Source organism: Eptatretus burgeri, chromosome 14, assembly GCF_056783735.1.
Source record: "Eptatretus burgeri isolate ZD-2024b chromosome 14, Ebu_testis_v1, whole genome shotgun sequence".
Lineage (NCBI taxonomy): Eukaryota > Metazoa > Chordata > Myxini > Myxiniformes > Myxinidae > Eptatretus > Eptatretus burgeri.
Window position 1 is genome coordinate 75179906 of NC_140974.1, and position 15322 is coordinate 75195227.

Sequence of the window (15322 nt, forward strand, 5' to 3'; positions counted from 1 at the left end):
ATACTCTGTGCAGAGCGTTGGTGCTCCCTCAGCAGTCTCCTTGGCTATTGGGCACAATCCTGGAAGGGTCGCCACTCCGACACAGTATACCAGCATGCTGGCACTCATTTTGCCGACCTTGGAAGGATGACAGTCAGACTCAACCCCACCTGGTATTGATTCAACAGCCAAGTGGGATTTGAACTCAGGACCCGAGGATCTCAAGCCCACCATTCTAGCCATTAAGCCAACACCAGGCATAGACTTGTATCTCTCTACGTAAGATCATATCTCAACCACCTACCTAACTTGAAAGCAACTAAAGAACTACAACATACAACACACAGACATTTATTGCTTTGTTGAAACATTTCTCACACCAAAACATATCCTGCAAAAAGATAGCCTTCTGCAGCCAAATACGGTGTCACTTCGACAAGATAGAACCCCTGCAACATGAATAGAAAAAGGTGCCATTACGATCATTGCATGGAAAAAGATTGTTTACAACCAGAAAGGAGGCAACAGCCTTCACATGTCAAAGGCATAGAGTATTTTTTTTTACCATTCAGTGCCAGTGTCACCATTCAGACTCGCCCTTTGAACATTGTCATTGTCTTTAAAAGACCAACTACCAGTAATGGATCTTTCATGGAAGCACTCCAGCTGCTCCTTGATAGTGTTGACTTAATGGAACCAACACTTATCTGTGGAGATTTAAACATTGAGCTTCTGTCCATTACAAATGCAAAAACAACAAACAACCTGAACCAAAAATGCAGCAGTTTGGCTTTCACCAACTGGTGACTGAGGCAACCACCAATTATGGTTCACTCTTGGATCATGTTTACAGCAATTGCTTTGGTTGGGAGATTCACAGAGAGGTTATTGATTGCTATTTTACTGATCATGATTGTCACTGTGTGTATGTCTCTCTTCCACTAAAATAGAACCCTTGTCAATGGCAGTTCAAGATGGCATTTCAGCTCCAAGTAAATTTGCAACGAGGCAGCCATCTTTGTAACGTTTGTTGTGTCGGTGTTGATATTTTACCTTGCACACAAAGTAAATGCAGACACTTTATTGGGATGTGTCATTACCAATTACGAAGACAAGAATATGACAATGTCAGATCATAAAGTAGCATGGCACTCTGTGGAGCACGCACCTTGCTCTGTGGGGCCAGGCTGAACAGGTTATGTCTTGTTTCCCATTGATGGGCCGGTCATTATAATCTATTTGAGTTGCCTTTGTCAGTCCATAACTTTGTATCGCTTATGATCACTTCATTGTAGTATGTGCTCATCTTACTTTTGCAAATATTGGTGTTTGTTTTTTGTTAACGGCATGTATATTTGTTTATTATTCAGTGACGTGCACTATCTTTTGCACTATCTTTTGTTGGTTTTGTTCAAATTCCATTCATTCATTCATCCAAAGCAAATAAATAATAAACTAGAGGGGGAGCACTCGGTAGAGTGCAAAACTTCTGCCGCCAATACTGCTAGGTCACTTAAGTGAACCTGATATCCTATTCATTGTACGTCAAAACGGATCAGACTCTACTGAACCACGATTGAATAAACTAAACTAGATCGATTTTTTTTTGAAAAAAAAGTTGCAAATTTTTTTTTTCTCTAACAAATTTTTTGGGGGGTTGGAAATCACTTAAAACATGAAGAAATGCAAAAAAAATATATATATTCAAATATTTTTCAAATAAAATCGAAATTTTTTTGAAAAAAAGTTGCAAAATTTTCTAAGTTTTTTTTTTTAGACCAAGTCCAAAATGGAATGGCATGATCCTTGGACCATACCTACCCCCCCCCACCAAGTTTTGTCGAAATCCGTCTAGGGGGTTTTCTGTAATACTGTTCACAAACAAACAAAGAAACAGACAGGGGTGAAAACAGTAACCTCCGTCCATCTTCGATGGCGGAGGTTAAATATGTATGTAACTATAGAACCAAAAGTCAAGTGTTTATTGAACTGCAACATTTAAATATATAAATATATAAATAAATAAGAAATGACTTGCATAATAATAGTAACTTAAACTTTATTTATTATTTATTATTGATGAATGCACTTTGCAAAATGCATGGCATAATATTGTTATGGATCTGGAGACCATATGCATTCAAACATACAGATGTCCCAAGAGGCAGTTATTCCGTTAAGTACATTCGAGGCAGGTCCCTTCCTTTTGTCTTGTGGGAGAATCAAAGGTGTGCGTTGCGATGTCCTTTTAGGTAGGTTATTACATCGAACGACCATCCAACAAACCATTTATTTAACTACCATTCAACAGACCATCCAACAAACAAACCAACAACCTGCTACCAAACAAGCGCTTCACCCGCCCAACCGGCGACTCGCTGTCCGAGGCAAAATCCTCTTGAAGTGGTTTGTTCTTGGCGGATCCAGACTCGCCTGAAGGGGGTGGGGTTTTCCCGGTCTGGCCGAGACCCTGCCCAGAAAGGGGCGGATCCATGGAGGCCTTGTCCAATCAGGGCGGACGGTGACGTCTGTTTCACCGAGCCCCGTCCCATTCGGGGAGGTCCATAAAAATATGATGCGACACCAAGAGTGAAAGTTTTTTGGAGGAGCTGAGTTTGTTGGTGTGCGTCGTGCGGTTTGAGCTGGAGTCTGGGGCGTTCGAGTGGAGTTCTGCATTTGGCTGGCGTTCGTTGGAGTTTTCCTGGGTCCCGTCCGCGACCCTGATCATCCGCCCTGGGACTCCGACTGCTCTGCTCGGGTTCCTCCACGGGTACGAGCCCCATGCGTGTGACTGTGAGCCGATCCGCACGACCATAAGCAGGTGCCACACCGCGGAGCACCCCCTCCCTTCAACGTGCAAGTACCCAAGCGAACTGCGACCTCCAGCTCGTCTCTCCCTTTCTGGCTGCGGGGGTCTTTTAATAAATCATCTGAGTGTGCATCTGAGTGTGTGGGCCCGTCGTGTAAGTAGAAACTGTGTAAGTGTTTTTGAACATTGTAAATTCTTGCTTGTATATTCCGTGATAAGTCTTGCTCTTGAGATATTGGCGTCCATGGTCGGGTAAGCGACCCACCGCCTCACAGAATTATCCGGAGCGACGGCCTACAATTCCGTGGAGTCCGGTGGGAGACGACGTAACCACCCCCACCTAGTGGTTGTTCTCGCCATCGGTCCCCGGCCCGCAACAATATGTAACGTGATAACTTTAGACAACGTAACAGTCCCGTATACCAAATCCATAGTTCATGCATCTACTAAATATACAGGGTGTCCCATAAGTCTGGAACCATAAACGATTAGAACGGCTTGTATTCACAGAATATTAAATGTTATATTCTTCACAAAATATTCACTCGATGTGTTCAGTGTGTCCACCATGATGATTGAGACACAAATGCAGACGAGATATCCAGTCAGCCATCACACGGCAAATTGTATCACGAGTGATGGTGTTACATGTACTTTCCCTGAACTTTGCTGCCTGTTTGCTGACACAGATGTGTGTTGTGTTATTGGCGTGCGGTCCAGATTCAATCTGTTAAATTCCTCAGCGACCTCCCTATTATTCCGATTTCCAATGAGGAGAATAACCTGAATGTGTCCTTCCTTACTCAGCAACATCATGGGCACCTGCAATAAACAAAATAAATCATAAATTACTTATTTTACCCTGTGGTTCCAGACTTATGGGACACCCTGTATATTTAGTTTCATGTCTGCACAACATATAAAATCAATATAAAATCAACATTAAAAAATCGATGTTCTGCTTTTAACTGATGCAAGACTGCCCCATCATTCGTTCAAACATCCAGAGTATATAACGAAATACATGTGCAACCATTAAACTGAAAATCAAGTGGTTTATTGATCTGTGCCAGTCTGCGTTTTCTTGGTTACCCTGTGTACATAGTCATGCTAGCATTTAAAAAAAAATTTATTTGAAAAATAATCTTTTGAAAAAAACAAAATCTCACAATGATGATGAATAATTCACCGATCAAGAAAGTTCAAACCACTTCATAATATTACGGTGATGTTGAACTCTGAGTGACAATATTTCTAAATTATAAAAAGTTTCATTTCGAGTACATACTTAAAGTGTAGGTTCAAACCAAAGCATCCAAGCACCAAACACAGCTCGGTTCCAAATATCTTCAACCTAGCCTCCAAAGCCAATCACCGATTGGGCATCCCCTGTCGTGCAAAGTCCTTCCTCGGCCCACCTGAGCTCGTGACCACATACAAAGCTTTCGTCCGCAGCCTGATGGAGCACTGCTCTCCCCTCTGGGCTGGTACTCCTGCCTTTCACCTTTCTTGGCTTCAAGCTGTGGAAACTAAGGCATTTCTGATCATTGGCATCTCCCGCGATGATGTTGAGTGTTTGGGCCTCTCACTCTCTTACCGCAGGCAGGTCGGTGGTCTTTCTGTCTTCTACCGTCTCCTCTCCGGTCTCGCCCCCCTGCTCTGTCTGCGATTTGTCCCCCCCCCCCAACAATATATTGAGGGTTTATGGGAAGTTGAATATATTGAGGGTTTATGGGAAGTTGAATATGTTGTTGGTTTATGGGAAGTTGAATATATTGAGGGTTTATGGGAAGTTGAATATGTTGTTGGTTTATGGGAAGTTGAATATGTTGAGGGTTTATGGGAAGTTGAATATGTTGAGGATTTATGGGAAGGTGAATGAATTGAGAGTTTATGGGAAGTTGAATAAATTGTGGGTTTATGGGAAGTTGAATATATTGAGGGTTTATGGGATGTTGAATATATTGAGGGTTTATGGGATGTTGAATATGTTGAGGGTTTATGGGAAGTTGAATATGTTGAGGGTTTATGGGAAGTTGAATATGTTGAGGATTTATGGGAAGGTGAATATATTGAGGATTTATGGGAAGGTGAATATATTGAGGGTTTATGGGAAGTTTAATATATTGAGGGTTCATGGGAAGTTGAATATATTGAGGGTTCATGGGAAGTTGAATATATTGAGGGTTTATGGGAAGTTGAATATGTTGAGGGTTTATGGGAAGTTGAATATGTTGTTGGTTTATGGGAAGTTGAATATATTGAGGGTTTATGGGAAGTTGAATATGTTGAGGGTTTATGGGAAGTTGAATATGTTGAGGATTTATGGGAAGGTGAATGAATTGAGAGTTTATGGGAAGTTGAATAAATTGTGGGTTTATGGGAAGTTGAATATATTGAGGGTTTATGGGATGTTGAATATATTGAGGGTTTATGGGATGTTGAATATGTTGAGGGTGTATGGGAAGGTGAATATGTTGAGGGTTTATGGGAAGTTGAATATGTTGAGGATTTATGGGAAGGTGAATATATTGAGGATTTATGGGAAGGTGAATATATTGAGGGTTTATGGGAAGTTTAATATATTGTGGGTTCATGGGAAGTTGAATATATTGAGGGTTTATGGGAAGTTGAATATGTTGAGGGTTTATGGGAAGTTGAATATGTTGAGGTTTTATTGGAAGATGAATATATTGAGGGTTTATGGGAAGTTGAATATGTTGAGGGTTTATGGGAAGTTGAATATATTGAGGGTTTATGGGAAGTTGAATATGTTGAGGGTTTATGGGAAGTTGAATATGTTGAGGTTTTATTGGAAGATGAATATATTGAGGGTTTTTGGGAAGTTGAATATGTTGAGGGTTTATGGGAAGTTGAATATGTTGAGGATTTATGGGAAGGTGAATATATTGAAGGTTTATGGGAAGTTGAATATGTTGAGGGTTTATGGGAAGTTGAATATGTTGAGGATTTATGGAAGATGAATGAATTGAGGGTTTATGAAGTTGAATGTATTGAGAGTTTATAGGAAGTTGAATAAATTGAGGGTTTATTGGAAGTTGAATGAATTGAGGGTTTTTGGGAAGTTGAATAAATTGAGGGTTTATTGGAAGTTGAATAAATTGAGGGTTTTTGGGAAGTTGAATAAATTGAGGGTTTATTGGAAGTTGAATGAATTGAGGGTTTATTGGAAGATGAATGAATTGAGGGTTTATGGAAGATGAATGAATTGAGGGTTTATGAAGTTGAATGTATTGAGGATTTATTGGAAGTTGAATAAATTGAGGGTTTATGGGAAGTTGAAAATATTGAGGGTTTATTGGATGTTTTAAGGTAGAATTTTTATTATCATTCTTGGACATTTTTTTTTTTTATCTTTTGGCATTCTCAGCTGAGAATGGAGACCTTACAAGCCCTGTCATGTTTCACAACACACAAGCATGTCAAGTGTCAGGAAACAAAGTGAATCAGGATGCTTCATTTATGTAATCCAACACGTGATCGTATTGTTACGAATTTGGAATCAATCGCACACAACATACAAGTTCCCTTAGTCAGCTATGTCGATAAGTGCTGGTTCCCTAGATAGCTCACCTTTCATTGTTTAAATGTTCAGAGATCGATTAGATGCGCTGCGGATAGATTTAATAGTTGGGGAACGAACAATGGAGACGTCCCTCCCCCTCTTCTGCAAAGAGGAAGAAGAACCCTGCCATCCCGTGACGTCAACAACTCCCTCCCACCCGTGTTTGAGCGGGTGGGGGTGGGGTGGGGGGGTGGATCATGAGGGCATGAGTCACGCCGGGTGCGGGGGAGGGGGTGGCAAGGATAAAGCGGAGATCCTTTTCTGGTTCGTGTGGGAGTCCCGTGGTAGGGCTGAGTTTGTGGGCTGAGTTCGTGAAGAGTCCCGTGGTAGGGCTGAGTTTGTGGGCTGAGTTCGTGAAGAGTCCCGTGGTAGGGCTGAGTTCGTGGGCTGAGTTCGTGAAGAGTCCCGTTTGCAGAGTTCGTGTGCTGAGTCCCTTGGGAGGAGTAAGCTTTTTTGCTTCGGAGAGAGCAGTCGTTCAGCAGGCCATCGGGTCCTGCTTGGCTTGCTTGGCTTGAGGCCTTCGGAAGCTTTTTGCTTCGGCTGGCTCAGTGAGCTTCGGCTGCTGCTTTGTTTTGGAAGGAACTTGAGCGAGTTGTTCGGCTCGAGCTGCGAGTGGAGGCTTCTTCCTCTTCTTCCTCTTCCTCTTTGTTCGTGGAGCTTTTCGTTCTCCATTTTGTTTCCCGGCTTGGTGCGACGCATCGGCCTCTTCTTGGAGTTGGATCCTCAGGGAAGCGACGATCGACACGAAGGATCGGCGCCTCGTCTCACCGGCACGTGTTGAGAAGCGCGGGAGGATTCGCGGGAGCTCGGGAAGGATCGCGGCGATTGGATCCAGCTCGCTCTCGCTGGAGCCCGGGTCTGGACAAGTTGAAGACCACACGAGGTGGAAAGGTTCGAGTCAAGCTCTGAGTTTCAGCTCACCTGTCCTCCGAGCTGGAGCTCGTGATTAAAGGCCTCAGCCACCGTTGTGTGTGTGTGTGTGTGTGTGTGTGTGTGTGTGTGTGTGTGTGTGTGTGTGTGTGTGTGTGTGTGTGTGTGTGTGTGTGTGTGTACTTGTGTCCGTGGGCCCGTCTAATAAGTAGAAACTGCTGTTAAGTGTAAATGACTGTACATAATAAGTAGACGGTTGTAGTTCTTTTGTCGTGCTTTTGTTGCTTGTATAATTGCATATGTGTTTTGCCTTATTTAATTGCATACGTGTTTCATTATAATAAATGTCGTTGTGTGAATGTAAACTGCTCGTTGCGTCCATTCCCTCATTGACTGAACATTTCGTGTGTTGGGAGTTACAAATCCGTTGGTTTGCCGTAATAGGGGGACATTTGGACCGACGGTTCTCGGCGATTACGCCGCTCGGAATCGCGCATGGACAGGCTCGCCTCGGCTGTTTGTTCCGTTCGAGTTCCGTCGAGGGTGGAATACCCCGGTAGTTGGATCACGTGGGTATTTAGGTAAATTGAAGATTGGCAATCGACCCGACCCCACGTGATCTGCCGATTGGCATAATTCGGTTCTTGTACAAGGACCCGCCGCTCGGAGTTATCCGGGCAGCGATCTATATTCCGGGCGATCGGTCGGGCCGACTCGACTGTGGCTCCATTCAGAGCGGTCGGTTGGCGGCTGACCCCCGGCCAGTAACAGTATATTTAATCATTTGTATCAAATTTTATTTATCTGCTAAACGAAAGATGAACCAGATGGAGGAAACCTTGACAAACCACATGATGCTCACAAACATTGGGTCGGGTTGGAATGCTGACTTGTACTGCAATTACCTGAATAAGTTTAATCCAAGATGTATTTATGCCTCCGTGATGAAGTCGCCAGAGGCACTTGTTTTCGGGTTGTCCGTCCGTCCGCCCGTCCGTGATCGGTCTTCATTACCGCGATCACTTAAGAATGGCTGAAGAGTTTCAAGTCAAACTCGGTATAAGTATATTAATGATGTAAAGATGAACTGCTTCGATTATGGGGTCAATGGGTCAATGGGCAGAGGTCCTGTTAGTAAAAATTCTGTTACCACGCTAGCCTGTGATCCAGTGATGAGATTTTGACCAAACTTGATAAAAGTGTACGTTATGATGCAAAGATGAACCGATTAGATTTTAGCATTAAGAGGTCAAAGGTTAGAGGTCATGTCAGGTAAAAATATTATCGAGGTAGGGATTTGAACTAAACTAAGTGCCCGTACAGTGATACATATGTATACATTAGCTATTGAGGTCAAATGGTCTTGAGGTCTTCGGTCAAATTCAGAGGAAGTAAAGACTTAATGTGGGCGGACACATATCGGTCAATGTCCGCAACGTTGAATTATGTCTGGTTTTGTTTTATTATCATGAAGCCTTGGAGGGCTGCACATATTCACACTTGTAAATATGATGCTACATGCTCATTGGCCTCCTTTTTGGTGTTTTTTTTCTCTCATCGTTCTCCATTTGTTGATCTTTTGCTTCTATCTGTTTTTCCTCCACATTTTTCACTGTTGTTCGACAGAGTCATGGCAAAGGTTGGTTCGCACTTCGACCTGCGGACCCTGCGGGCAGTACGAGTTCTTCGACCTCTCAAGCTAGTTTCTGGCATCCCCAGTATGTTTATTGCATCAAGCATTACTGTACGATTTACACATTGGTCAAAACTGGCATGCTGGTTGAGATGGAAACGGTTTCAAATCACAAGATTGCATGAGGCCAGTGCTAGTTGTGCAAAATGACTGTATTATAGATAAAGCTCATTTGAATAAGGAGTTGGCTCTTCAAGTTGGAAATGGATTGACTGGGTTAATCAGCATGCCAACCGAAATAAAGAGCAGGCTGGTGAAATAAGTAGAAAGTTCACTGGGATATTGTGTTGGCCAATTTGGATACAGAATAGGCTGGAGTAGGCTGATTGGGATATACTGTATGCCTGGTGTTGGCTGAATGGTTAGTGTGGTGGGTTGGGGATCTGAGTTCAAAGCCTGCTTGGCCGTTGAATGTTGAATTAATACCAGGTGTGATTGACTCAGCCTGTCATCCTTCCGAGCTCGGCAAAATGATTACCAGCTTGCTGGGATGATTGAGCCATTCGAGTATCCTCTGTCGGAGTGGTGGCCTGTCTAGGATTGTGCCTGATAGTTCAGGAGACTGCTTTGGCAGCACCAACGCTCTGTATAGAGTATGGTCCGAATGGATAGATGGATGATTGGGATATGTAGTGGCTGACTGAATGGATGGATGGATAATTGGGATGTAGAGTGGACTGGCATCTTTGTGAAAGCTATTGAGTCAGTCTGCATTGTAAAACAAGATTGCCAATGATTTTGTGACCAAATGTTGAGTAATAGTGTGCTTATTAGCACAATGGGAAATGAGGTGTAGGGCAGGGTCAGGTATGGGGCATGCGCCAGAACAGCGTGTCGCTGTGTCCACTTTCCGCCGGTACTCCAGGGGCCTCCGTCTGGCCATCCCCCAGGCAGATGCCAGGCCCATCCCCATCTCCTTGAGATGATGGTCAACCTGCTGCAACCACGAGGCACGTGGTCGGCCCACTGGCCTCCTCCACTCATGAGACTCCCTCGCTGAGAGAATCTGGTGAGCAGGATCAGCGTCAGGAAAACGAGTCACATGTCCATACAGCCGCAACTGACGCTCACGGACTATGCAGGTAACAAATCTCATCCGAGTCTCTCTCAGCAACCGCTCGTTGGACACAAAATCCGAGCAGCGATAGCCAAGGATTCTCCGAAGAGACCTGGTACCAAAGGAATTAAGTCTCCGTCTCAGATCCTTGGTCAGAGTCCAAGTCTCGCATCCATAGAGCAAGACTGGAAGTACCAAGGACCTGAAGACTCGGACTTTAGTCCTCCCGCACAGGTACCGGCAGCGCCACACCCCATGATCCAGTGAATCCATGACTCCCCAGGCCCGACCCAGACGTCTATTGACCTCTGACTCACAGCCAGCAGAGACATGAATATCACTGCCAAGGTAAATGAATCTCTCCACGACCTCAACATCCTCACCACAAACAGACACAGACAGGACAGCAGCATCCAAGATGTCACCGAAAGCCTGGATCTTAGTTTTGACCCAAGAAACCCGTAATCCCAGCGGCTCCGACTCCTCATTCAGCACCTCGAGGACCCCCAAAAGGATGTCTAAAGTCTCCACAAAGATGACTGCATCATCTGCAAAATCAAAGTCCGAGATCTTGACATTCCCAAACGATGCACCGCAGCTTGATCTCTCCGACATCCTCCCTAAAATCCAGTCCATACAAGTGCTGAAAAGTGTGGGGGCCAGTACACACCCCTGACGAACTCCAGTAACAACTGGAAATAAGTCAGAGATGGTACCACCACACTTCACAGCACTCTCAGTACCAGAGTAGAGTTCAGACATCAGATCGATCAGTTTTGGTGGCACCCCACGAAGACCAAGAATCCTCCAGAGGACATCCCGATTCACTGAATCGAACGCTTTACAGAGATCAACATAGGCTGCAAGCAGCCACTGCCGAAACTCTCGTCTGCCTTCGGTGAGGACACGAAGGGCAAGGATACGGTCAATCGTTGACCTCTTTGGTGTAAAGCCTGACTGCTCCGGACGCTGGTGCTCAAGCAGATGGTGGCGAACCCTATCAAGAATTATCCGAGCAAAGACCTTGCCCGGCACTGAGAGCAGCGTCACCCCTCGGTAGTTGTTGCAGTCTTGGCGATCACCCTTCCCTTTCCAGAGAGGGACAACAAGGCCTCTCTTCCAGTCAGTTGGGATGATGCCTGTGTTCCAGGCAGAGCACAAAACTGCATGCAACGACACGAGTGCAGCATTTCCACCAGCCTTGAGAAGTTCAGCATGGATGCCACAGATCCCTGGAGCTTTGCCCTGTTTCAACTGGTTCACCGCAGCCCGTTTTTCCACAAGCGAAGGTGGACCACAGTTGATTTGAGGGTCAGCAACAGGGATTGTAACACCCTTGACGTCCAACTCGACAGCTGGGGGATCAGCCTGGTACAACCGCTCAAAGTAACCGGCCCAGCGGGCCTTCACTTCAGACTCCTCTGTCAAGAGCCTACCACTCTCTGCTCGAACTGCAGTGCTCCGAGGGATGGGCTTGGATGAACACAATGTGCGAATTCCCCTGTAAGTGGGACGAGAATCACCTGTCCACAGGTGATGCTCTACCCCCTCACTGATTCCTCGCACATAGGCCTCCTTGTCCACCCTCAGTGCACGTACAGTTTTTCGCCTCAGCTCCCTGAACAGCTCAGCTCTGCCATTCATACTGGCCCTACGACTCTGGTCAATGGTATCCAGTGTCCCTTGAGAGACAAAATTCTTCTTTGCCCTGCGGTGAGCTCCAAGACATCCACTGGCAACATCAAGGAAGGTGGTCTTGAAGGCACTCCACAACTCTTCAGGACCCCCCAAAGCACCCAGACCCCCCAAGTGTCCACTCAGCCTGTTCACAAACTCCTCAGCTACTCTCTCATCCCTGAGCTTGCCAACATCCAGCCTAGGCTGGGATGGTACCATTCTCCAGGATTTAAGGTGCAGCTTTAGAGTTGCGACAACAAGCCTGTGGTCAGTATTGAGGAACTGAGCACTCCGGTAGACCCTGCAGTTCTGGATCATCCTCCAACGACCGTCAATGAGGACATGGTCAATCTTCTTTACCACACCGCCAGCGTTGGAATACCAAGTCCAGTGATGAGCTTGTGGGCGCTGAAACCATGAACCAGCCACCCTAAGTACATGACTTCTTGCAAAGTCAAGGAACTTAGTGCTATTCTGGTTCATAGTTCCTGACCCATGGGGACCAACACACACCTCATAACCATCCCTATCAGTTCCAGTCGATGCATTGAAATCCCCCAAGACTAGAAGTGTATCTCGTCTGGGGCACTGATCAACCACAGACTCGAGTGTGGCGTAGAATGCGTCCTTCACGGTGAGATCACTTGCCTCAGTCGGAGCATAAACAGAGACCAGGGAAATGATACCGAAGGAGTGGCGAATCCTTAATCTCATAATACGCTTGTTGACCAGTGTTACCTCAATTATCATTGGGGTCAGCTTATTGGACACAGCTGCAGCAACTCCTTGGGTATGGTAACCATCAGAGCGACCAGACCAATATTAGGTGTAACCACCCACCATTATCTCGCCGCAATCCGGTCTCCGAACCTCAGAGAGAGCTGCAATCCCGATGTCCAAACGCTTGAGATCAGATGATAACACAGACAGGTGATCATCCTCTCTTAGGGATAGGACATTCCAGGCACCGACCCGAAGGGACCGCCTCAGGTTAACCCAAGGAGACCGCCGTCTGGTGGACGACACCTCAACACCACTCCGACACACTCTCCCGCAATCTGACCCAGGGAAGTTACCCCGTGGTTTCCCTCCTATTATCAAAGATTGGGGGTCCTGAAGGCTTTGCCCCAATCCCGTCATCCGGTGAGCTGCCCTGTGAAGGGAAGCTGCACAGGAGGTACTCCCACGGAGTGGGTTTTCATATTTTTTTGCGTTTTTGCGTTTTGCGGAATGAAGGATTTTACGGTGGCCGGACTGGAAATCCTGCCACCAACCTCCCAATAAAAAGTAACCCAACTGCAGGAGGACGTTCGCAGACACAGTTGGACACTAGATATGGATGGCCGTTGGCTCACAAGGAGCTCCTCCGCCCTTTGACAGGTTTTGTTTTTAATCCTGCTGGGTGTCCATATCCAAACACCCTCCTCACCAGAAAACCTGGTGGGGGAGACGGTTTAGTCGCCGACAACCCGACCATGGAACAGGTTAGTACAGGTTTACATGGTACCTGTATCAGGTCACAGATCGAACCTGACCTGACCTGACCTGGAGCTGATGATTCAAATGAGGAAAAGGTTGACGAGCATATTGAATATGCAGATTGAGTTATCAAGTAAACTACCTAGGATATTGAGTAAACTAACTAATATTTATGCAGATATTAAGGCTCATGCAACAGGAGAAGAGAACTGTTTGGTCAAGAGGTGAAGTGTCAGCAGAGACAGTGGAGCTATGGGGAAGCAGAATAGAGCACAAGGAAGTAACAAAAAATTATGGGAGTAATAGGAAAAAGGGGACAGCATTAAATGAATATCGAAAGTTCAGACCCTGATGTAGTGTTGGGCTGCATCCTTGAAGGAATAGAGGAAAGAGCACGAGAGAACAGACTCAGGAAGACAGTTCCATATCTGAGAGAAGAGGGCGATAGAGGTCGGCATGAAGTTTAGACAGGGAGGCTAATAAGATATGGGTTTCTCACATAAATTGTGGAATCTGGAGGTGTGAGAATGGGCGTAGGCAAAAGAGGGCTGGCAAAATACTGCAAGGCCATCAAACTGCCTGCAGTGAGCAAGAAGTGGAGCCACTTGTCCTTCTTTCGGCTGACCCGGTCCCAAACATCCCCCATTAAACTAGAGATCAAGCATATTCACATATTATAAAATCAAAGGCAAAATGATTCCACAACAGTACTCCCCCTTCTGGTACGTTATCAAACAGAGGATACAAACAAAATATGCAATGATGTGGAATAATATAAGTTGACTGTGCAGGTAAGAATCAAAGTCAGAGCAAAGAGAAATGGTCAACAGTAAAATATACGATCATAAATATCGTGCTGGGAAGTGTACATGATGCCCAGAGCGAGTCGTATACAGAGGCAAGGGTATTGTTGTCGTCGGTATCAACCCATTGGTCAATGTGTGGTTCGGCTCTTGTGCTGTGTCAATAAAAGCTGGCATCAAGCGATATCTTGAGACTGTATCACAACCACCGTTAATATCGAGTGTAAAGGTCTTCTCAGACCATTGTAGAACATTTCAAGGTCCGTCATATGGTTGCTGCAAGATTTTCCGTACAGCATCACACCGTATGAATATGTGGGTGCACGTAAAAAAAATTCCTGCGGAATTAAAATTGGGTGTGATGAAGGCGTATGTGTCGATGTCGCCCAGAGTCCAGCATGGTCGTACGAAGTTGGTTGGCATCGTTGGTGGTGTCCCGCAAGGTGTCATCGGACGCTGAGAAAAATTATCCTGGTAGATCAAGTGATGCGCACCGTACACTAACCCTGCAGTGGAGCATCCAAGTTCGTCTTTTAGAGCAGCTCACGTACCAAGCAAGGACCATAGGTATGATGTCCATCCAGTGTGTGGAGTTGTCATGCACTTTCAAGGAATACTTGAGTTGGCTGTGGAAAGGCTCCACCATACCATTCGCTGCTCGATGGTAAGCAGTGATTCGCAGATGGTTCCTACCCAGTAGTCAATTCAGCTCACAAAATTGAGCAGATTCAAGCTGGCTACCATGATCCATAGTGATTGATGGAACACCTAAATGTGTGATTCATGTGTGGACATAGGCCCTGGCGATGATAGGTCCAGTGATGTCAGCTTTTGGTGTAGCCTCCAGCCAATGAGTGAAGCCGTCGACACAAGTCAGTAAATAGTGGTGCTCGTTTGAGGGTGGTAGGCGACAGGCAAGATCCACATGGACCCTGTCGAAATGCTTATCTGATGTTGAAAAGATACCGAGTAGTGTGACAGTATGACATTGGATCTTGGAGCATTGACATTTAAGAAAATGATTGGCCCAACGGCGCATGTCGGCGTTGATGCCTAGCCAGACGTAGCATGTGGTGATGAGTCGTGGGGTTGCTCGAATACCTGGGTGCCCGAGTGAGTGAAAAGTGCAGACGACTGTACGACGGAATGCCGCAGGTACGAAAGAGTGTGACTGTCCTGTCGATGTATCACACACTAGGGTAGTGTTTGTCCCTCGGAGTGGTACCTCGTGAAAAGTAAGTGAAATGGCTGCAAACTGTTGACTGTGGAGCTAAATGTCCTCCCATTGTGCTGTTGAAAGTGCATTCAAATCGACAGCCAGTGTGCTGGTGGAAGACAACGCCAATGCCTCGACGTGTGAAAGAGCATC

General features: G+C 45.6%; 1 protein-coding gene across 3 annotated transcripts in view; it reads left to right on the top strand.

The window, feature by feature from the left end:
• LOC147013644 (voltage-dependent P/Q-type calcium channel subunit alpha-1A-like) overlaps window positions 1-15322 on the top strand; it is a 316279-nt gene that overhangs the window by 42414 nt on the left and 258543 nt on the right. For all 3 annotated transcript variants that reach the window (XM_085855714.1, XM_085855712.1, XM_085855713.1), the window contains exon 3: window positions 8871-8962. In XM_085855714.1, the coding sequence (XP_085711840.1) occupies window positions 8871-8962 (92 nt within the window). The remainder of the gene's footprint in view (window positions 1-8870; window positions 8963-15322) is intronic.